The sequence below is a fragment of the Citrus clementina genome, unplaced genomic scaffold (genome assembly GCF_000493195.1).
Source record: "Citrus clementina cultivar Clemenules unplaced genomic scaffold, Citrus_clementina_v1.0 scaffold_4, whole genome shotgun sequence".
In the NCBI taxonomy this organism is placed as follows: Eukaryota; Viridiplantae; Streptophyta; class Magnoliopsida; order Sapindales; family Rutaceae; genus Citrus; species Citrus x clementina.
Window position 1 is genome coordinate 22,250,501 of NW_006262274.1, and position 23,736 is coordinate 22,274,236.

At 33.3% G+C, this 23,736-nt stretch overlaps 3 protein-coding genes across 6 annotated transcripts; 2 read left to right on the top strand and 1 right to left on the bottom strand.

Annotated features, from left to right (window-relative positions):
- The first annotated feature begins 2,420 nt into the window (after positions 1–2,420).
- On the top strand, positions 2,421–6,405 carry LOC18045689 (anthranilate phosphoribosyltransferase). Of its 2 annotated transcripts, XM_006438207.2 has the most exons (11): positions 2,421–3,022; positions 3,193–3,672; positions 3,755–3,912; positions 4,235–4,318; positions 4,417–4,469; positions 4,566–4,647; positions 4,926–5,033; positions 5,233–5,356; positions 5,449–5,534; positions 5,855–6,125; positions 6,157–6,405. In XM_006438207.2, the coding sequence occupies exons 1-10, from the start codon at positions 2,437–2,439 to the stop codon at positions 6,074–6,076; spliced, it is 1,983 nt and encodes a 660-aa protein (XP_006438270.1). In that variant the 5' UTR covers positions 2,421–2,436; the 3' UTR covers positions 6,077–6,125; positions 6,157–6,405. The 2 variants fall into 2 exon arrangements, with proteins under 2 accessions (XP_006438270.1, XP_006438269.1); XM_006438206.2 differs by having other exon boundaries at positions 5,855–6,405.
- A 2,679-nt stretch (positions 6,406–9,084) lies between these two features.
- On the bottom strand, positions 9,085–13,321 carry LOC18045690 (ribose-phosphate pyrophosphokinase 4). The gene is made up of 7 exons (XM_006438208.2): positions 12,838–13,321; positions 12,056–12,371; positions 11,832–11,927; positions 11,217–11,285; positions 10,307–10,435; positions 9,701–9,800; positions 9,085–9,552 (listed from the first exon to the last, which is right to left on the bottom strand). Exons 1-7 carry the CDS (start codon positions 13,188–13,190, stop codon positions 9,419–9,421), a joined length of 1,197 nt encoding a protein of 398 aa, XP_006438271.1. The 5' UTR covers positions 13,191–13,321; the 3' UTR covers positions 9,085–9,418.
- Positions 13,322–15,950: 2,629 nt separating this feature from the next.
- Positions 15,951–22,042, top strand: LOC18045691 (glutamate--glyoxylate aminotransferase 2). 3 transcript variants are annotated; one of them, XM_006438213.2, is made up of 15 exons: positions 15,951–16,317; positions 16,457–16,585; positions 17,383–17,516; positions 18,338–18,403; positions 18,508–18,625; positions 18,983–19,064; positions 19,170–19,257; positions 19,431–19,589; positions 19,971–20,144; positions 20,241–20,372; positions 20,509–20,574; positions 20,684–20,748; positions 21,122–21,213; positions 21,291–21,447; positions 21,642–22,042. In XM_006438213.2, exons 3-15 carry the CDS (start codon positions 17,400–17,402, stop codon positions 21,769–21,771), a joined length of 1,446 nt encoding a protein of 481 aa, XP_006438276.1. In that variant the 5' UTR covers positions 15,951–16,317; positions 16,457–16,585; positions 17,383–17,399; the 3' UTR covers positions 21,772–22,042. The 3 variants fall into 3 exon arrangements, with proteins under 3 accessions (XP_006438276.1, XP_006438277.1, XP_006438274.1); XM_006438214.2 differs by having other exon boundaries at positions 15,953–16,317; positions 16,445–16,585; positions 17,386–17,516; XM_006438211.2 differs by having other exon boundaries at positions 15,953–16,317; positions 17,386–17,516.
- Positions 22,043–23,736: the final 1,694 nt, after the last annotated feature.

Below are 23,736 nucleotides of genomic sequence, written 5' to 3' on the forward strand. Positions count from 1 at the left end.
AAAGACGCCATATATTGAGAGTAATTTTATTCAATATTAAATCTATAAAAATAAGAAGTAAAGCCTCCTTTTATATTAGTACAACTATAAAGTGATAAGTAATACATTATAATTATAAAAGATAATGATTCTTAAATTACGAAAATAATGAGAGTTATAAAAAAGTTCAAAGTTGCTTAGTGGGAGATAAAAAATTACTTTGATGAACATTCGTATAAATTATAATTATTTAATAATTAGCAGGACTTTATTGAGGTAATTTTTTAATAACATGGGCATGACACAAAGTATCATTCTTAAGACTTTCTTTATAACATGTTTGATGTTGAACAGATTTTTTGTTAGTTTTTTAAAAATATATATTTAGTAGTTATTTGATAAGAATATAAAATTAATTAAATATTAATACATGTGTGGCAGAAAAATTATGAAGAGTTGAGCACATATTACTTCGCACTATATCCCAATTCTTTAATAATAGACTTTTAAAAATAAATACGTTTCAATTGTTTGGCTGGCATGTGGTAAACAAAAGTTTAAATAATTCAAGTTTCTATTAATTTAAATTTTATTTAAAAATACATCATTTCATTAATATATAAATGTAGTGATTATCGAGTGTTACTTTTAAAGTGCTTGCATTGGTCTTACGGGAAATTCTAGAATACTTTTGATATATTATAACTAATCGATATATACATGACATGTGTAGTTGAGTTTAATATAACCACCACTTAATGATGATTTTTTAAAATAAATGCACACATGTCATAACATCATTTACTGATTGTATAGTCGACATGGTACCTCTGATATATTCTAAAGTTTCCCTGATCTCACATATAAGGTAAGTAAACTATAAATATGTGTAATTACATAACAATAGAGCCTATTTACTATTAGATTACAAGTCCAATAGGTATTGAACTAAATGTTGATATCATTTTTATATTGAGTTTTTAGAAAATCATGATTGATAATTATATAGGTAATTAAATATTAACTGTTTATTATTATATATACACACACGGTTTAAGATTAATAAGAATCATTACGGTAAGATCTAAGTTATTAAAAATTAAAACAACTAACATCAATATTGAATATGAATTTATTAGTTGAAGAATTTGGAATATGAATGATTGACGATATTTACTTGTTAAAATAAAAAAGGAGAATGAAAATGAAATATGTGGGTCTCACCTCTTTTGGGATTAAGAAATGGGAACTTGATTATTGGAGGATTGATAATTAAGTTCTCATTCTTTGAACTCATCATTTTATCTCACTTAAATTTAGTAATTCCACTTTTGTCCTCAATTAAAATATTATTAAATTTTTGTTATTATTCCTATTCTAATAATTGTTGTTAATAATAATAATAATGATGACAATAATATTAATAATAATAATGATTATAATAAACAATAATAAAATATCAGTAATTAACTAAGGGTATTTGAATAACTTTAAATAATTAATTTTGATTCTTAAATAAAATAAGTACATAGATGGAAATACAAACAGCTCTGACTTTGATTTCCACAGCTCAAGCAAATAACTTATTATAATTTTTATTCGTCATTTCATTTGCGGCCTATTACAATTACTAATTAGTAAACACGTTTAGTAGCTTAAAACAAATATAGTAATTAGCTAAAAAAGGCGGAACTGAAGGAAAAAGAACATGTTGAGGTGGCCCAAGAACCCTATGAACTAGAGATAAATGCTTGGGTTGGGCCCAAAAAGACTAAACTAAGTATGTTAACGGTGTGGGGTGAGGGTGGGGAGGTCTATCATATTTTCCAACCCATTAAAAATTTCACCATCATTTTCCACCTTATTTCTCAATAAATTTAGTTGGGTGAAGATAGGGATGGAAAATTATCATGTAAGGAATGATTTTTTCATCCACACTCCATTCTCTATTTATTTATTTTGTAGTAAAAATAGATATATGATTTAAGTAAATTAAAAATTAGAGACTCAAATAAAATCATCACTATATTATATGGTATTTAAATTATTTAAAAAAATTTAAAAAATTAAAATAATATCTTGAAATAGTATCAAAATTAAAAATTGTTTAAAGAGAGCAATACCTTAAGAGAGAAAATAAAATATAACAATACTTTAGGGTTAAATAAGAATTACATTAGTTATAGTCTATTTATATTAGATAAAAATAAAAAAATTATTAACTAATATTGTGATAAAATAAAAATTAAAAAAATATTTATATAATAGAGATTGGGGTGGGATGAAAAATATAAAACTAAATCCTACCCCATTAAGAATTTAAAATTTTAAAAATTATCTTTCTGCTATTTTTTGAAAATTATTTAAAATTTACAATTTAAAGTGGGTCTTATGGAGCGCCAAACCCATTGAAGATTTAGCTATCCATAGGCTAGATAGGAATCGGACCGGACTTGCATGTTTAGACCCGAATCAAGCGGCTGCATAAATCGAACGCCGAACGGTAACTGCTTAAGTCGCAAAGTACAAAGTTGCATAAAAATATTTTGCATTGGAACGACCAACGGCGACCAGCAACCAAAACTGAAATCCAATTTTTTTTCTCATTTCTGCTGCCACAATCGAACAAAGAACAATTACTTAGAAGCTGAACAGAGAGAGAGGAAGATGAATACGCTGCTCAATCCAGAACCTTCTTTCTCCTTAATCCCTTCAATTCGAATCACAAAGACTCATTATCTCACACACCGGCGACTCCAGGCCTCTCGGCAATTCTCTTCAACAGACGGCAATCGTTTGATTGGTAGAAGAATTCGTTTGACCGTCAAAGCTGATCTTGACTCAGCATTGATCGACCAATTGGGGCTTAAAGAATCTGATATCATAAATCCGGCGATTTCTTCTTCGTATCGGAGCTCCAAGTTGCCAAAGCCGAATCAGACATTGCTTGAAGCTCAAGCTAAAGTTTGCACGGGCCCCACACAGACCAGGCCACTTAGAGAGGATGAGGCTTTTAAGGTTTTGGATACAATTCTGAGATCAGGTTAGCCCTTCCTTTTCCTTTTTGAATTTTGGCTAGCGTTGTGCTCTGTGATACTTATTTATCTTGGCCTTTGATTTTATTTTGTGAACTAAGATGTCGAAGATCATTAAGTTGCTTGTACCCTCAGTTAGTTGTAATTAAGTTGCTTGTTCCATTTTCCTGTATTTTAGCTAAGGGGGATCTCAAAGATGAAGAGGAAGTTTCCAAAGCACAGATCGGGGCTTTTTTCTCTGCAATGACAATACGTGCAAATGCCTTTCCAGAGGCAACCCAATGGAGTGAAGGAGAAAGGCGGGCAATGAACACATTCTGGCCACTGCTCATGCGCGCACTCCCACCTGATGTAATCTTTATAGCTGATCCTGAAGGATCGATAATGGGTGGAGGGGGCTCAATTGGGCCCCATTACAGTGGCAATGACCCTCGAGAAATGAGATTGGTTGGTGCCCTTAGGGAAGTTTTGGCTGGAGGTCACCTTGGGTATGAGGAAGTCCAAGGTGTTCTTAGAGACGTTCTTCCGCTGCAAGTGGATAACAAAGCCCCAGGAGTGAGTGAGTCGTTGCTTTCAGCATTTTTAATTGGTCAGCGTATGAATAGAGAAACTGATCGAGAATTAAAAGCGTATTGCCTTGCATTTGATGATGAACTTGGTATGTGTTTGATTTTCAATACTGATTTTTAGAAAACAACTTGTGTACTTTCTTGTTAATCTAGTTTTTCAACTGATGATAGGTCCTCCACCAGTTGCTGATGTTAAATCATTGACACATTATGGAGAACCTTATGATGGAAACACACGTTTCTTTAGGAGTACATTGTTTGTTGCTGCGGTTAGATCCTGTTATGGTGAATCCTGCTTGCTTCATGGTGCGGAATGGATGCCTCCTAAGGTGACACTTTTAGCAATAGTGAACACACTAGCTTGTTAACTGTTCTTTTTTTCCTCGCAAATCTTGAAAAATATCTGCTTAAGTTTGAAGTTCAGTCATGTGTTCCAGCCTTTAAGGGAAAAGTACATTTTGTAATGGTTCTGACATAATAAAAGAGTCTTTATGGTTTTGCTCGTTTTGATTAGTCCTGTTGTGGAAATAGTCCTTCTCATGTAGATTTCTCTTAGATGCCGAGTGCTGATGTTTTGAAAACTGTGCTTCTTATATTCTTAACTCATAACATTTTAAGTGCAGATTATTTGAATGGTCTTGTTCTCTCCAGGGAGGTGTTACAGAAGAACAGATGCTGAAATTTATGGGAGCTAGTACAAACTTGTCTGTCCTGCAGGCAAAAGAACTGCTTGAGGTCTTTTTTTGTTTCATGGATACTAGTTTGCAATTTCATCTTTATACCCCCCCCCCCTCCCCCAGTTCGTGTCCTAACTTTCATAACTGTTGTCTCAGGACGAGGAGATCGGTTTTGCCTATGTAAGTCTGCGTGAAGCTCGTCCATCTCTGTACGGATATCTCTTTAATTACTGTGTTACAGCTGAATAATATAATTTGTTTCTGGAACTGATAAAGTTGCAAAAATGATTCTTTTCCTTTTGCAGATATTCCTTAATTGGGTTGAGGGAGCACATAAAGAAACGTCCCCCAGTAGCAACAAGTGAAAAGGTTCAGCAATTTGTCAGGGTGAGCCACATAGTTTATTGATTGGACTCTTTGTTATGTGTTATCTGTCAAACTTCTAGTCTAGAATCTTTTCTGCTTAGGATGTTCCTGATGTAATTTTTTGTTTCCTTGCTTCCAAATAGTGAAATACTTTAATCTGAAGCCATTATCGGGTGCAGAATGTCACGGTTACATACATATGTTTCTTTACACTTTATTTTCTTTTTCTGGATAATAACTAATATTTCTTATATAGTTTTTAGAGCCTGACTACCCAAAATGTATTGCTTTTTCAACAGGCTCAGGGAAGAGAAGCAATTGTTGCTGGATTCTATCATGAAGGATATGAGGAACCCCTCTTGATGCTTATGAAAAGAAGAGGTGTTCATTCTGGTTTGGTGGTGAAGGTTGAAACTTTTCCTTTCATACATGATTGAACTTTCCAATTATTAATTTTGAAACATCTATCTTCAAGATCATTTTTAAATTGGAATTGCTAGTTATACCAATAGGATGGTTGGGCTTAATTGAAACCTATATTAATGCACCAATTGAGTAACATGGGAATAAATGACTTGTTTATTGTCTGAATTTGTGTTGGTTTAGGGTGAAGAAGGGGCACTCTCAATGACAACAAGATTGCGCTCAGTAAATGCATCAAAAGGACTTCCTGTGAACTATTGTTCAGGGTTCCGTTCACTGAATGTGGAGTCTACTTTTGAAGGAGATGGTTTGTATAACTTAGCCCGCCTATTGAATTGCTTGAAGTTCATGTACTATATTTCTAGCATCAATATTGTAACCTCAAATTTGGTATTGCAGGGGTGTCACGCCAGAGTTTCAACCTCGAGGTCAATGCCAGTAACTATGGTTTTGAGCCCACCAACACTCCAAGAGCTGATAGATCGGTAAATTTTCTTTTTTACTGTTAAATCTTTGTATGATGGTCATAGCTGCTGTATTACCAATGAAAACTTGTTCCAATTTATAGCTGTTTCCCTGCCTTTTGAAGTTCATGGGAGACCTCTATTGTAGCAAAAGTAACATGCTTCCAAAACCTACACCTGCTAACAATGAACTGGAATCCTTCGGCTATGTCTAACTTATTTTAATCTTAGCTTCTTCTTTTTTTCCCTCTGTGTGCATGTGTGTTTTTTCAAAACTGGTGTCCTCGATTGCTTGTACTCTTGTGTACTTGTTTCAAGTGACTGCATTTCTGCATTTTCAGGTTTCAAAGAATATTGAATTGGGTTTGGCAGCTCTTCGTGGTGAGAAAGGACCTACATATGATCGAATTGTCTTGAATGCCGGAATGGTGGATCATTTGCTGGGATGTGATGGTGCAGAGGATGTATCAGTGGCAATGGACAGAGCCAGGGAGGCCATTGATAGTGGGAAGGCTCTCAAAAGGCTCCTTAACTACATAAAGATTTCTCACAAGTTGAAGTAAGTGGCGTTCTTGTCGGGCATCTGGTTTTTGTTGTAAGTTTGAGTCGGAGGTTCTCACTCTGTTGTAAGTTTGAGTCGGAGGAGTCAGTGAACACCGTGAGAGTGAAAGAAAACAGTAGGGGAATAATTACAGGTCTTTTTGGTGGTTCCTCCTTTCAAAAGTCTGTACATGTATAAATTGAGCTTAACAGCATTTTCCTTTTCTTATACTTGGTCTCGTAATCCAATTTCCCTTCTTCTGTAGTTGTTTACTGGTCTGGATGGTGGATCAATGTAAGTTTTCTCGAAAAAATTGAAGTACCAATAAGATAACTTTGGTTTTTATGTTTATTCTTTTCTGTTACCCTCCTCCTAATCGTGGATTATTGTATTTAGTAGATGTTCAGGTCTAAATAAGCGTTAATATTATTGGATTATGGTGCTACTAACACACTCTATTATCCTCTTCAAGATCCTCTTTCTAAACATGCTGCATTAAATTAATTGCAGTATCATATTATTTCTATCAACGCCCTTTAATATTATATGAATAATCCTAATTCAGTTCTCCCTCCATAAATCCCCGTGAAGATATCCCCTCAATAGATCCAAAGTAGTCTTTTGCTACTTAAAACTTCATAGGGGAAATATTCTCCCTACAGCTAATCCTCAAGTCTTATAAAAAGATAATGGTTAAAATCTCTTTTACAAGTTACTTGGATTGGAAGTAGTCTATTATTCAGCTTCTCTTGTGAATCAAAATAGAGTTTTTAAATCCAATTACGAAAAAAAATATATTTTGGGAAGAAAAATATTTCACTAAGGATGGTCTTTATTATCATTTTTTTTCTTCTTATTGTCATAGTTCTGTTTCTTTCATTTGCGTTGTACGTGGGTACACAAAAAGTTTTGAAAGGTGAAGCTTTTTTTTTTCTTTTTTTTCTCGAAAGGGAAAGGAGAAGGAATTATTTGCGCTTTTTTTGTAGTGATTTTGGTCGGTGGTAAAATCATAAATCAAAAAAAGGGTTTAACAGAAAATTAAAGGCTTTTTTAAAGGGTTGAGGCTGTTTGAATCGGTAAATTATTTTTTACATCTTTTTTTAAATAGAGTGGAGTTTTCAACACCCCTTTATTGTTTCTTATAAAACTCCACTTATGTATTTACAATGTTATCCTTAATTAAAATTACAATTTTAAAAAAATGAACAGTTACCTTTTAAAACACCAGTTCTTCCATTGTTTATCAAAGCAAAGAGGTATCGCAAAGCATCGTTAACATCCAGTAATTTAAATATTATTTCCAAGCTACAAGAATGATTAAAGTAAGAATTTGAAATCAATACATTTTACTTTCAACTGTAAACAAGAAAAATAAAATCTTGTTTGGAATTGAAGTGCTGTAATTTTTAAATTACAGCTGCAATAAAAAAAAAAACCGTAACTATGAAACAAAAGGTAATAATGTGTAAAAAATATATTTTTTAAATAATAATTTTGACAAGATTATTAAAGATATAATAGATTAATTATATCAATATATTTTCTAAGTTACAGCGGATAATGTTTACTAAACACTTTAATACTGTAAAATTACAGCTGCACAACCTCAATCCCAAACAAAGCCTAAATCTATCACATATAGAAATAATATATTTTTCATTATTATTTGATGGGGTTTAATTAGGAAAGGGATTTTAAGAGGATTTTATATGGGTGATAATAGCTGCACACATTAATTAAAGGATAGGATATTTAAACCCATCAAATTCTTTTATACACTCATTTTAAAAATAAATTCATTATTAAAAATATAAAATTTAAAAAAATCTCAAAATTACCATTTACAAATCACCTTCTCTCTATCTTACAATTACATATTTTCTCCCTGCTCTCACATTTTATAACTAAACACTCAATTTCACTCTCTTTTAGATTTATTTTTTTATCTTTTTTAGAATATCATGATCTATATGTCACGCTTTCTATAGATAATTATATATATATATATATATTCATTAGCTTTTGTGCGTAGTAAAAATTAATTTCTTGATATTTAATAGCTTTCATGATTGATAAAAAATTACTAATATTTATTTTTAAATTGTGGATTTTGTCCCCCTAAGTTAATGATACGGATAATTTGTAACTAAAAGAATATTATATAATGAATTGATGAAAATTTGTAAAATTCAGAAAAAAAATAAAAGAGAGAGTTACTTAAGTAATTTTAAAAAAAAATTATTTAGATAACAAAAATCTTAATTAAAAAGCGGGTATAAAAAAGAAATTGGTGGATTCAAATAACCCCACCCTTAATTAAATTTTATATTACTTAAATACCATCAGTCAATTTACCATTAACGACAAAATAGCATACTTTTTTAGAGACAAATTAATAATAAGTATAACTCAAATAATTTTACTTCCCAGATCCATCGTATTTGAAATCCTAATATGTTAGTTACTAGCAACTTAATTTAATTGCATATAAACCAATAGAATTCAATCTAGAATATGTATAGGGGAAGGAACTCAATTAGAAGTATCTTTTTTTAATTAGTGGAAACGTTTAATGCAAGTCTTTGTTTCAATCTCACTTAATACTAAACATGATGAATCCCCACTTAATTTTTCCGATTTGACATCAATGTTTATTTACCGTAAAATTGAAAGCTTCATAGACTGCCAGTCAACAAGGATGATGATAAATAATTTTAGTGGGTATTCCTAGAAAATAACAGAATTATTTAAAAATTACATGTTATAATGGGATTGGTTTTATAAAATAAAAGGCGTGCTAATATATTATTTTAGCTTTTAAATGCTGGTTTAAAAGAACATATCTTTTTAATGGCGCCACTCATGGGCTGCTACAGTCGTCTCACAAAAGACGGCCCAGCCCTATAAAAAGGACTCGGATTTGACAAAAATGACTTTGGATCCAATCGACCTTTCAGAAGCATACATTTATTTTTTATTTAATTTTTTAGCGAAGGATTTATTGCTCAGTGGTCGGTCGTGTACTTTGGCACCGCATCCAAACCACGAGTTAAACGAATAAAGATGTCTTCCGCCGCGCCATTCCCCTTTCTATCTCTCAAACACATAGCCATAGGCATCCGGCAAATATGAGAGGCGATTTTATTCAATCGGATAAAAAACCACATAATAGTTTGATTTTATTCAATCAGATTCCGATCAAAACACCGGTAAATGTTTGAATAAACAAAAGCAAACGAGTATCCAAAAATAATATATCTCTGCCGCTTTCTTTTGTTTTTCTTTATTCATTGGTGAGATTGCTCCTTCAAAATCAGCTTGGAACTTCTCTATATATGATATGACTAGATATTTCAAAACAAATTTATATCTGTAGAGCAGATGCAATGGAACCCGCAAGACTGAGAACTTCAAATGGTGGTTTGCTCATAACCTCTTTTACAGTCACTGGGCAGGAGTCACTAATCCAGAAGTAGGTCAAGCCAGACTCAGGTTTTCCTACGTAAATAAACAGAATAGAAAGGAAGCGAGGTTACTGAACAGCATTGCAGAAACGGAAAGAGAATTAGAAAGATGGTAAGTAAAAACAATGACAACAGTAGTGTGACTTAAGATGTAAATGTAACTGAGTCTATGCATGCAATACCTCCAGTATCTTGTTCAAATCGTTCCCACGACGCGTTAGGAAAAATCCCATGCGTCACATAAGCGCTTATTTTTGCTGCTCCATGGGCTGCTAGCACTTTCTAGAAAGACATCAAGGTAATAAAAGGTTAGCAATACTGTTTTGGGTTGTCAATCTTTGCATTAAATCAAGTCATTCATCACATCCGCAAACTATAAAACACAATCTTATCCTATATTCAAGCTTTCGTGATTTTGAAGTTCAGCCACTCTAAAAATCAACAATTTGGAGATGCGAATCTATGATCATTTTCTCTGACCATCCAACAGGAAACCAGTGCAACAAATTGTGTAATCATGAGCCTATCTGGTTCCCATAAAGCAGGTTTCTACCGCAGAACTACAAACAATGCACCGTAACTTTTACACCAATGAACTTCTAAAATGCAAAAGCAACTAAGATGGAAACCTTTAGTACCCCAAATTTAGGAGCTTATAAGCCTCATATTCTTTTATACTCAAATCATGTTAGTTCCCTGTGGCGAATTATAATCCAGATCTCAAAACTGTATGAGGACTAATACGGTAGAAATTGGAAATGTACAAAACAGAACAAAAAGTTATATACCTGACATTCAATTAGAGTGCCACCTGATTGAACCAGATCATCAACAATCACAATGTGGCGTCCTCGAGGGTCTCCCTCCTTAATGCGTACAATCCTTTGGTTACCATCCCGAACTTTATTACAAACAATCTGCGTATCAATAGTGTGAAAAATCTATGCAGGCACCCTAGTACAGAAATATAACAAAATGTTAAGCAGCACTAAGTTGAAAGGACTTGAGTATTGTTCTGGGTAAATATCATCTTTAGAAATACCTTAACACAAGCAAATCTATGTTGAGCAATAAAGGATAATCTCTTAAAGTAAACCAAGCAGATTTGTTAAAGTCATTGCAGCTAGAAGGCACAACATCGGAAGTAAATTTATTGTATATCATCCTCTTGGATAAGCTAGTAAACAAATAAGATGATACAGCTATCAGGAATACAATAATGACACCTCCTCAAATATGATCACCCTTTATATCCTTGACAAACAAATGACCACAAAATCATACCCATTCACTTTGTTACAGGTAACAGTCCTAACTGCATCCACCTTAGAAGGCTTGCAACCCAAAGCTCTTAACCAGAGGTCACCGAAAACCTATTGGATGGAAAAATTGTGCAGTAACTTATTAAATATCATCCTATCACTTCCTCTTTATATATATATATATATATAATGCTCGCATCATGGTTGGATTTTTGTGATTATATTGGTCTCAGAAACAGGTGAAAATTTCATTGTTTCCAGAACCTCATTCCTGCAGTCTGCTATGAAACACAAATCACTCTCTTTCTAGTTCGCTAAATCTATATTCCAAGGAAGAATGAGAATTCAGGCTTATATATTATTTATTCTAACAGCTGTTTTTGTATGCTGGTGCATGATGAACACAATATAAGTCAACGTAAGGCATCCTTAATACCATTGGAAAGTGCTGCAGCTGCTTATGAAATCGTTTCCATGCACCATCATCAGGAAAAGCAATGGAAATCTGTAAAACTGAAGAAAATCAGAGCAGAGAACTTATTGCAAAAAACCAAATTTTCTTGAAGTAATTAATCTCATTAAATTAAACACTCAAGTCACTTAGAAGTCCAACTTCTACTTCAAGTAACAGGAAGATAACTACCTGAAAAAACTGACTATTTGGAGTCAAGAATAACATGTGAAATATAAAAGAAGAGTCCTTAGTCACTTATTATTTAGGAATGGACTCAAATATATAAATTGCTACAGTTGAAAAATTAGTCAGATACAAACTCCGTGCTTATTTGCAGAACTTCAGTAAAAAGAAAAACAAACACTGTAAACTAACTTGACCACTGATAAGTAAGTTTGTAATGTGGTCAACACATGGAGGACAAACTACAGATCTGACTCTGTCAAGTTCAAGGGAAAAGGAATATGATTTATCAACCATATTTCTTATTTACATTTACTATGAAAACTACTCTGCTTGTGTGGATGCTGTAAGAACTGTTACCTCTGGAGTTTCAAAAACTAAAATCTCCCAACTGAAAAGGAAAAAGAATCTTACATTGTCAGAATCAGGGAGCTGTTGGAGCCTATTTAACAGCAAAGGTATTGCACTTTCAAAGCATGGTAAAATAGTATCACCAAAGTAGAACCTCTCCTAAGAAACCACAAAAAAAAAAAAAAAAAGCCAGGTGAGATAGTTAGAAAATGGTCACAAGCAAAGCAATCGAAGAAAAATATAATTGCTAATTAACTAGCGGAATAAATCATTTCAAAATAAAAAACCTGCAATGCATGTATATCAAATGTCACTAAGCTAGTTGGTCCCCCCCTAGAAGTTGGTATATTTGACAAGATCCTAGCAAGAGTGAAAGCTGTTGCAACATCTCCCTCATCCTCCATGCGTTCAGAAGTGCCGGTGGGAAAGAAAGGAAGCACAAGTGTGAACGAAGAGACGAACAGTTTCGGCAACGCATAGATCACAGATAGCTGCTCAAAAATTTTACCCGGAGAACTAAAGGAGGCCAGAAAAGCTACATGCTGTCCACGAATGCCATGAGCATTTGGTATAAATAAGTTGGGGAATCCATCTTTGAATTTCCTAGAGTTTCAAATTGCATAAAAATGTTAAAACGCAATAACTAGAACTTGAATCATTTGCTTTTCTCAAATTTAGACAACCAAGAATGGCAACTTAAGTAATGTCTAATTCAAACCTGTCCGTAGCAATACACCGCACAGCACAACTGCACAAGCTTATGAATAGTGATTGAATCATTTCACATATAATACTTGGTGAAAAATCATCACTAAATTGACAACGCCTTTTAGATGCGGGACCACAGGGGCCCAAAAGCTCTAATTTTGAGCTGATTTACAGAGCGAGAAATCAAATATATTTTTTCTTCTTTTTCCCCCATTTTTGTTGGCCATTTTAGTCGGATAAAAAATAACTTTTGGCTAAAATTAAAAGCACCTGAAAAATTTGCCATTCCTCGTACATCTAACAAAACTAAAGGAGGAAAACATTAAGAAAAAGAAAATGGAGGGCGAAATGATAAAATTACCTCCAGTTGATGCTACGGAGCTCAATGGCATCAGACTGAGCAGCCACTCGCTCAGCAAGCGAATGGGTCTCGGGGCAGTAAAAAAGGCAGACCTTTTTCATAGTCCTGGAAGCCGATTCCGAGGCAGACGTGGCGGCGGTGGAAATAGAATTTTGGATCAAATGAATAGGCTCCGAACCGGACTTGAAATCAATGCTCCATTTCTGAGGTTGATTCTCGAAGCTCTTGATTTGTCCACACTGAATAGTTTGGCTTCTGTTGGCGCATAAGAGCTTTGAATTGCAGTTGCTGGTGAATTTGAGAAAAAGTGGAGATGGAGGTTTTTGGGAAATGAACGCTGCAGGGGTCTTCATTCCTCGCCGTTTTTGCGTAGCTTTCGTGTTGCGCTTGGAGACAGAGTCGGACTGTCATCTCCACATTACGATTTTGTCCCCTTGTTCCGTTTTTCAATTCCCACGTTTGTTCGTTGATATGCTATTTGCTGCGTGCTGCCTGCCTGCTATGACTATGAGCCATGAGGCACTGCTGCCCTCAACGACGCCGTTTATGTTCGGCAAAGCTTTTTATTTATTTGAGTAAAATATTTTAGCGCTTTTTTTTTTTTTACAAGACAGCGTTTGTTTCGTTCTGAATTACAGTTTTATTTAAAATTATAAAATTATTTTAATAAATAAGTCTTTAAAATTTTTATTATAAAATGAATGAAATAAGAATATATAATATATAATTGACATTTTAGATAACTAATTTTTTTTAAAAAAACTCTCACATATCTACTCCCACTACTAGAGATAAAATAATATATTTAATTTCTAAAAGTTCAATCTAAAAGGATTGAGCATTCAATTGGATAAAAGTTGAATTAAATGTAGTCAATTCAGTTCAATTCGATTTTAAGGTAAAAACTAAGTAGTTCATAAATTCAAGAGCTGTTTGATTCTCATAATCGATTGGTTCATTGTTTGAATTTATATGTATGTGTGTGTGTATAATTTGTAAACAATAACATTTATCTATTATAAAATTATTTTACATTAATCTTGTGTATGAATCATGAATGCAGTGATTATAATGAATTGAATTAAACGAAAAAAAAGTTCAAATATAAGTGAAAAGTTCAAAATTTTAGCCTATATAAAAGAAAAATTATCAAAATTCTTAAACTAAATAATATTAAATCGAACATAACCGAACTAAATTATCTTGGTTCTGTTCAAATTTGTAGTTTAGGTCATATTTTGTTCATATATTAATGAACCAATCGATTCAGATCGGTTTAAGACAAAAACTGAAGTGAACCAATTATTGCCCTCCCCTATTTAAAACAAAAACCAAATAACAACAATTTTCTTTTTTTAAAAAAAAAAAACTTATGGAACAAGCACTTGTGTGGGTATTAAATAATCTATATTAACCTGCACTTTCAGTTTATCATTATGTTCAATGGATACGCTTGCCATTATATGATTCGTGGCAACTATCATTTAAACAATTTATATGACACTCATCTATTAAATGATTAATGTAAAATTATTTATTATTTTATCTACTATCTAATTAATAAATAGAACATCAGTTAGGACTCGAATTGAGACTAGAATATTAAAATCTCTATCACTACTCTTCATAATGTTCCCTTGTTTTCGCACACATCAATTTTGGGTTTTGGCCCAAGTTTTTATATATATGTCTATATATCTAATCCATGCTACCCTTAGCCCAAGCAGGGTCTTCTTCAACGATTAGCTTACTAGTCCAATGGGGAATGGGCACTTATTGGAATTTGGGAGACTTATGTAAATTGATATAAGTTTGAGCGCTGATATTTAAATCCCATATCTTATTTCAATAAACTTCATTAATCACTTTTATTATAATTCTAATTTTATCTTATGTGCAAAATTATTAAAAAAAATATAAGTAGTTTTTATTTTCTAGACTTTTTCATTTTGTAAACTGATATCTTTTGTAAATTTCATGTGAGAAAACAACTAAACCATCTTAAAAGACAAAAAAATAATAATAATCACAATTTGGAAACAATTATATCATCTCTTCATTGGCAACAAACAACATCGATTCATATCCAAAAAAAAAAAAAAAGTGAGCAAGTTTACAAAACTCCATGTCTCCATCTGCCGCTTGGATTGTTGAAATTGTTCTTTGGATGGCTTTTCCATGGTTTTAATAAGAGAAAATGAGAGGAAAAAAAAATTATAGAGATTGAGTAGTTAGCAACGTACAAAATGTTTAAATTACTGACAAATGAGCAAGTGATTTTTTCTGTCTTAGATTGCTAAAACAACTAACATGAAAATAGGAATTTTTTTTTTCTCTTATCTTGGCATTTTTTGGCAACTGACTAGAGAAATAAGAGGTTGAGCAATTAAAGAAGACATTGTGTCCAGCCTGAACTAAAGCTCCGTTTGATATAATTTTTTAAATAGAACTTATTTAAGTAAAGTTTTTATCTAAAAAATTTTAGTTGTTTGAGCTTTTTATTGAAAATTGTAAAATTACTTTAATAGACAAGTTATTTAAAGTTATATTATGAAGAAATAAAATAAATTATGAAACAAATAAAAGATATCTTAGACATTTTAATTTTTTGAAAAAGTTTTTGATCCACTACTCGCAAAATAATACAATTTGAGTTTTACTAGTAGAGACAAAATAATTTATTTAATATTCAAAAACTTTACTCAAAAAACAACCAAACAACGAAAAAAAATTAAAAAGTACTTATGCGATTAAAAAAACACTTATGACCATTTTGATAAATCATATCGAACAGACACTAAATTGAGTATTTGATGAACAAAGAGAACTAGGGGAATTCATTTTTTGTAGTTACAAATGAAGGGTTACAGAAAGTGTAGAATGAAAGATAAGGATAAATTGGGAATTATATAGAGTACACATGCTTACACACACACACACACACTAGAGTTGACTAAGAGATGGGAACTAGTGGGCATAGTAGTTCAAATATTACAACTATTTAACATTCTTATTTAAATACCGAAGCGTTAACGTTGGAGCCCTTATCCCAATTGATTCCCTCATAATATAACCAACTATTTATTATCTTGTGTGCTTATCCTAATCATAACTCCATATAAGTCAAGGTATAAGCCGCCTAGCTTTCTAATTTAATTTAATTTTTTTTTTCCGTTGTTTTACCATAGATTACACACGAACCCAAATCAAATCAGAAATTGGACCTCAACATTATAAAAATAAATGAGATGAACGTGTAAATTATTGCTCGAGCCACAACCACAACAGGGAGAATTGTACAAACAAATTAATATCAACCACTACACATTTTGAGAGCGACTACTGTATAAGATTAATGTTTGGTATCCAAGCAAAAAACTTGACCCCAAAAGGCCTCAATATCTGCCAATGATTCACAGTTGAAGCTACACCACACTTCTCGCATGGACTTTATCCTTTTGTATCAAAATCCTAATATCAGTAAGCGCAATGATCCATCTTTTTTTTTTTTTTATTTTCAGTGGTTCTGGTAATGCCATTGCATATTTGTTCTGTTGTCTCATATGAAGTCCTTTTATTTTTATTCTATATTTTATCTGACAAAAAGGCCTTTAAATAGAGAGCTGACACACACAACACAAGGCTTAGCAGGTGCGTGCATTTTTCTGTGCACGTCAGTGTAATTGTAAACATTCAATTGGCTCGAGCCGAAGTTAGCCCACAGGCACTCTCTCAGTTAAGATCCCAGGTAACTAGCTGCTTTTAACTGTGGATGATCGTTCTAATAACAAAATTTCCGCTTTTGATTTATGTTAACCAACTGGGTCTCGTTTGACAATCTTTCTACTATCAAATGGGTATTTATTTATTTATTTGTATGTTTCTTGCTGCTGATGATTTTGTAGGAAGAATGATCATTGGTCAATTTTCCCACATTGATCTTTGCCCTTTTGTTTCTTCAAAATAGTCAAAATTTGTTGTTTGGTTTTATTTTGTTGACGGCAAAAGAACGTTCGTTTTAGCTGTGATGCTCAGAGGAAGCTTCTAAGAACCTGTATAATCCTCCAGTTATATGTTTTGTCTTCATCAAACGACTTGCATGTGGTTGGTTCTTTTCAGTTGGCATGTGATTTTACAGTCAGGAATAATGGTAATTGTCCAGTGATTTGGTTTGCTGTGACCTCAGGAATTCACTATATTGGTTAATAGCAATTAGCAAGTGATAAATTACACCAATCACTTGACAATTATTGTTTATGGAGTTTGCAACTTTCCATATAAACCCAATGATCAGTTTAATTATATTGGATTTTGGGTGGTTTCCAAATACGTTCCTTTAACAAATAATTGAAAGAAATTGTCACATCTTTATATTTTGTTTATAACAACATTTTTTTTTTGTTCGTAGAATGTTATTGTCATAAAGCATTTTGTCTTGGATTGCTATAATTCCATTGTTTTGCTTTTCCTATAATTTTCTGGTTCAGATCTGCACTCATAATTTGCTATTTTTGCCGTCTTTTTGTATTTTGTGATACTTGTAAGAAGGCGTTTAGTACATCATGGCACCAAAGGCATTGGACTATGAGTCTATGAATGAAAACGTGAAGAAGGTTCAATATGCTGTTAGAGGAGAGTTGTATCTTCGAGCTTCTGAGCTTCAGAAGGAAGGGAAGAAGGTATAGACTAGCTTTGTTCAGGTTCTTTTACCATTATGGTTCTATGCAGCTGGTGCCTAAGTTTCAGGAGTTTGTTGGCTCTGCTTTACAGAGGCTTTTCTGAACTTGCTTTTGACTTTTCAATACTGAATAAGGTCTTGTGGTGCATCTATCACAGCCCAATAAAATAGTTTGTAATGGATTTATAGGAGCATTGGACAGTTTCTCGATTATTGTTTTCTTTGTTCTTGGAAATAGCTGAGGATTTCACTTTTCATAATTTTTTGCCATATATGGATTGGTTTTTCTCTAGTTGTCCAATTCATTCAGATTCTAATAGACAGACCTTCCTGTTTGTTGATGGGATACCTTTGGGTTGAAATTTAAATTTATTACTAGAGCATTTATCAAGGAGTTTGTGGAACGATATGACACTCATTACAGATAGAGTATCTGGATAATGTTTTGTCCTGTCAAATACTGATAACTTGATTGTACTGTAGGATGAAAGTGTGGTAGTATTACATGTTTTAAGTATGTCTATTGAATTCTTTGTGTGCCTTCGATATGAATAGAGTATTTATCAGCAGTATTATGATTCTAATTAATAGGTATTATCACAGTGAGAATTTTTTCACAGATGTAAAAGTCCGATACTATCTCAGTACTGATATGTATCATTATATTACTAGTCGTGTTCATAATCCATACAAAGTGATGATTAAGGTTAAAGTCCTACTTTTGATCGTTAAAAGTAATTTGATTGTTTCTATATCTTAAGTTATTCCCCCGCAAATATGCTCCAATTAATGTCACCATCCATTTCAATTTCATGTCCACAGATTATTTTTACAAATGTTGGCAACCCTCATGCTCTAGGACAGAGGCCATTGACCTTCCCTCGGCAGGTAGGATTGCAATAATTTTATTTTCAGGGTTAACGTTCTGTTAAATTGAACATTTTGAATTGCTCTTGCTGCCACTATTTAACCAAGGTTAAGTTCAATTGCAGGTGGTTGCTCTTTGCCAGGCTCCATTTTTGCTAGATGATCCTAATGTAGGAATTGTCTTCCCTGCTGATGCAATTGCAAGAGCTAAACATTATCTTTCCCTGACTTCAGGGGGTCTAGGTATCTTCTTGGAACCACCTTTCATTTTATCCTCTTTTTAGAAAAGGGTTTAACCAACCATTATGGATTGCAGGGAAATCGAATTCCATTTATAGATTTAGGGAAATCTAATTCCATTTATATATTTATGCTTTCCTCTCGTCCTCAATTTGTTAGCAAGTTCCTTTTTTCCTTTTTAAAATTTTGATTTTTGAAGAGTTAGGAGAAACTAATGTAAGTAATGCTATGTGCCAAATATTGCAGGGCAGGGTGCCATTTTAGCTTAGAAGCTGCATTTGCCATTACCCATACTCTCTCTCTTTTTTCCCACTTGTTTTCTACAATGCTTATATATCTATTCGCATTTCATATGTCTAGGTGCTTACAGTGACTCCAGAGGTATTCCAGGTGTAAGGAAGGAAGTAGCAGAGTTCATTGAAAGGCGCGATGGTTATCCAAGGTGATAATGCTCGATATCACTCTTCATTTTTATGTTTTTTGGTTGACTATAGCATCGTTGGTGACCAAGTTGTGAACTGAAGGGCTAGATGATTCTTTGTGGCAGTGACCCAGAACTCATATTTCTCACTGATGGTGCCAGCAAAGGAGTTATGCAGACTTTAAATTGTGTCATCCGTGGTGAAGGGGATGGGGTAATATATGTTTCTACAATAACTGAAAGCATGTGGTCCTCTTCAATTGATTATGCGTTTCTTCTTTTCTGCTTGTGTGCCTGAATTTGTTAGATTAGTATTATTGGTTAAGTGAGGATACATATCCTTAATTTCATTTCCAGATATGTTAATTAAAAGTTTTTAATTACCAGGTTTTGGTTCCAGTTCCACAGTACCCACTGTACTCAGCTACCATATCTCTTTTAGGTGGTTCTCTTGTTCCATACTACTTGGAAGAGACAGCAAATTGGGGTCTTGATCTTAATGACCTTCAGCAGTCAGTTGCACAGGCTCGTTCTAAAGGAATTACGGTAAGCATGCCTTTCCTCTTGTTTGTTTCAAAGAATATGGGAAATTTGTTCTGCTGGTACCAGAGAACTGGATAAATGAATGGAATTAGTGGAACTGTACGTAATTTGATGAGCCAGTTATGGTTTGGTGGATTTCTTTCTAATTTATGGTTTGGATACTAGAAAAGCAAAGTTTTCTGTGCAAGTTCTTGGAATTTTTTTTTTTCTCTAGCATTCATTCATTGATCACGGGATATTTTTTGTTGTGTTCCTTCTCTTTACTGGATTTTTTAGAATATTCTACTTTCTTTTTGTGTACATTTTGTACTAAACCACTGACTTTGCTTTCCTGTAATGTTTAACTCCACCAATCTGAATTTCTCATGTTGGACAATATATCAGGTTAGAGCAATGGTGATTATTAATCCTGGCAACCCAACCGGTCAGTGTCTTAGTGAAGCTAATCTAAGAGAAATATTGCGATTTTGTTATCAAGAGAACTTAGTGTTACTTGGAGACGAGGTTTATCAGCAGAACATTTACCAGGATGAGCGCCCCTTTGTTAGTTCTAAAAAGGTACATTTTTTATTCTGTTACTCTGACTGTCTGTGTATTTACCTGGAGTTTCAGCTTGTATTGATTGATGTTACATTTTCCTTGTAACAATGGAAGGTTTTGATGGATATGGGGCCGCCCTTCAGCAAGGAGGTTCAGCTTGTTTCTTTCCACACTGTCTCGAAAGGATATTGGGGTGAATGTGGACAACGTGGTGGATATTTTGAGATGACTAATATTCCCCCTAAGGTCTCTACAATGTGCTTTATCTAATATTTTTTCATGGTCATATTGATCTGGCACGGCTATGATTCTTCAACTCTAAACAGTAATTAAGCCTATTATTGTTCATTTTGATCCTAGCTTCCGCCATTCTTTGTTGCAGACGGTTGATGAGATTTATAAGATTGCGTCTATAGCACTGAGCCCAAACGTCCCTGCACAGATATTTGTGAGTTGCAGCTAGACTTTTTATATTTAATATTATGAGTGAAGCTGGATGCTCTCTGCTCAGTAATTTATTAACAGTGAGAAAAATGTTATCCTCTTTCTGATTACAGATGGGACTGATGGTTAACCCGCTCAAGCCTGGAGATATTTCATATGAACAGTTTGTTAGGGAAAGGTACATCCACTTAAATTTAGTTCTGTACAAGTCGATACTGTTGTCTCTTGCTTTCTGCAGAAGTGAACTCCAGAAACGTTTTTTCATCATTTCAGTGATCAATATTTGTTGCCATCAATTGGAGCTCTAAATTCCAATATACTTATTCCCATCCTTTTGCAAAAGATTTTTCATACATAAGAAACTATTGAATGAGTAATTTTAATGATTGATAAACCAGATTCTTCTATAAATGCTAATCAGTGCAAAGAACCAAAAAGTTAAAAGCACAGGAGATTTTGGGATTGTGGAATTGTGATGTCCACCGTGGCATCAAAGTGGTGATCTTTTTGAGCAGTGAATGACAGTTCTCAATGACTTGTAAAACATGCAGTAAAGGGATCCTTGAATCACTGAGGAGAAGAGCAAGAATGATGACTGATGGATTCAACAGTTGCAGAAATGTGGTTTGCAATTTCACGGAAGGTAACTTTTGCATTTGTGGTACTCCTCAAAGGTTTAGTAGCTAGTTATGGTATGAGAGTCGAGGCAATTTTTTTCAGGTGCCATGTATTCATTCCCTCAAATACGCCTACCTCCAAAAGCAATAGAGGCTGCTAAGAGGGCAGGAAAAGTTCCTGATGTTTTCTACTGTCTCCGGCTTTTGGAAGCCACTGGCATTTCTACTGTCCCTGGTTCTGGATTTGGACAGAAAGAAGGGTAATTACTCATTAAACATTTTCTTCTCAAATATCCCTTATGAGAAGTATTCTTTACTATAGAATCTGAAAGATTCTTTTCAAGGATATTTACCTGTTGGTTCTCTTTTACCAAGCCACTGCAACATCTTTGCAATTTTGGTGAGCCACATAACTCAATGCAACTCTCTCTTAAGGATTAAATTTTCTATACAGGGTCTTCCATTTAAGGACAACAATTTTACCGGCTGAGGAGGACATGCCAGCAATCATGGAGAGTTTCAAGAAGTTCAATGATGAGTTCATGGAGCAATATGAAGACTACAGGGGCTATTCAAGAATGTAAGGGACGTCCAAATTCCCAAAATTTGTATTATATTATTCAAAGGCTATAGAAAGCCATCGATATATGCTCCCTACTTTCGTCCTAACCCCTTTTTAGTAGGAAAAACTTCAGTCGCTTGAAGATTGCCCATATTATCTCTGTTTGATTCCTGTTTCATCCCTTATAAATATTCTCTATGAATTATGAACATGTTGGTACTCAAAACATATCAGCGGTGACTAAAACTCTAGTTTCATGCTAGAAGTAAAATCTAAGGCTACATTATGATCTAGTTTTGACGATAGAATGTAGCCTTAGTATGGGCAGTGTCTTTCACTGCACATGGTTTGTCCCAAGCCAAAAGACTTACCGTCACAATTGGCCTTCGTTAAACCTTGAGTAACATTTTGGGAATGCTAGAATAAAATAGCTCCATTTCTGCTTTAAAATAGAGGGCTTATCCCTGAGTGCTTTTGTAGGTAAGGCATATCACCATCCTTGATGCAACTTTTAAGGGATTACAAATGGTGTCAAATTTATAAAATTTGGCATTTTTCATGCAGCGTCTAAAATTAGATCAATGTAAAGGGTTGGGCTATTTAAATCCATTAGACTACTTATTAAGTTTTTTACTAAATAAACTTATTACTGAAATTTAAATTTTTTTTTTTTAATTTTTACTCTATAACCTATCTAAATACCTAATATAGCCTTACTAAAGAAATTATTATTAAATCAAATTTTAAGTAAACCGACCATTTTGGAATCTACTTCTTCATCTTTTTTCTTCTTTCTGTATTTTTTATTTCCCATTTACAGTCATGAATGGCTTAAAGAGAGAGTAATGGGATTAGCCACAATCATTTTTGTATTTGCAACTATAATGGTATTGAAAGTATTGTAAATCTATTGCAACACGAAGACTTGATAAGAATAAAGGAGTAGATACCAGTCAAGCAGACCTCAAATTAACCATACAAGGAATTGCATAAATTGGACAGATTTATTTCATGGGATCCCCTATCTTACATGCATGTAAGATAGAGTTTGCCTTATTTCATTGCTCGCATCACAGTAGAAGTGCAAAAAAGGAATTCACGTTAAATTCATCACGCCAATCATACAAAATTAGTTTTTTTTTTGTCCAAAAGAACGACAAAAACAAGCACTCTTAATAAATTTAATAGATCCTAAATCATCAAATAAAATTCTTTTTTTTTTTAACTTGATTTTAATCGTTTATTGTTTTAGGAATTCTTATGATTCGAGAGCCGTGTCTAAAAATCTGTAACTATCAATTCATTTTTTCCTAGATTTTTTTTTGTCCCATCCTTAAAAATGATCGTGTTAAATTGTTAATAGATATTTTGATAATAAGAATTTTATAAAAATATCGGGTGTAGAAAGTATTTTGATAGAGTCAATAGTCACGCCGCAATTTAATTCAAAACATAATCAAAAGTTCATGTTATAGTTTTTTTTTTTTTTTTTCCCCCTCATAATTAGTTTGAAATAGACATGGTTCTTTGAGCTTAGACATCTTAATTGCACCATCGCATAACATGACCAACTAGTTGACCTTAAGGTACCGTGCCTCATGACCTCAATTCCGTCCAACGACACCCAAAAAAAAAAAAAAATTCCAACCATCTCTGGTGCCGGATTTTGGGGTACCTTGGTTACAGCCTCAGGTAACTATCTGAACAAAGTTCATAGATTTATTTAAGGGCGGGGCCAAATTTTAATATATAAAATTATAAATATTAAAATTGCCAAGTACTATGCTTTAAGGGAAAGGATAGAAATATTCGCACAAATTCCTAGCAAAATAGACTGAACACAAGCAGCTTGAATAGTGTTAGAGAAACACGAGAAAATTTTACTCTCTCTTTCTACTCACTCGTTCTCTCTCTATCTTTTTTTTTATTGTTTCTCTCATTTTTCTCTCGTGTTTTTTTATACCAAACATTTTTCTTACGGTAAAGT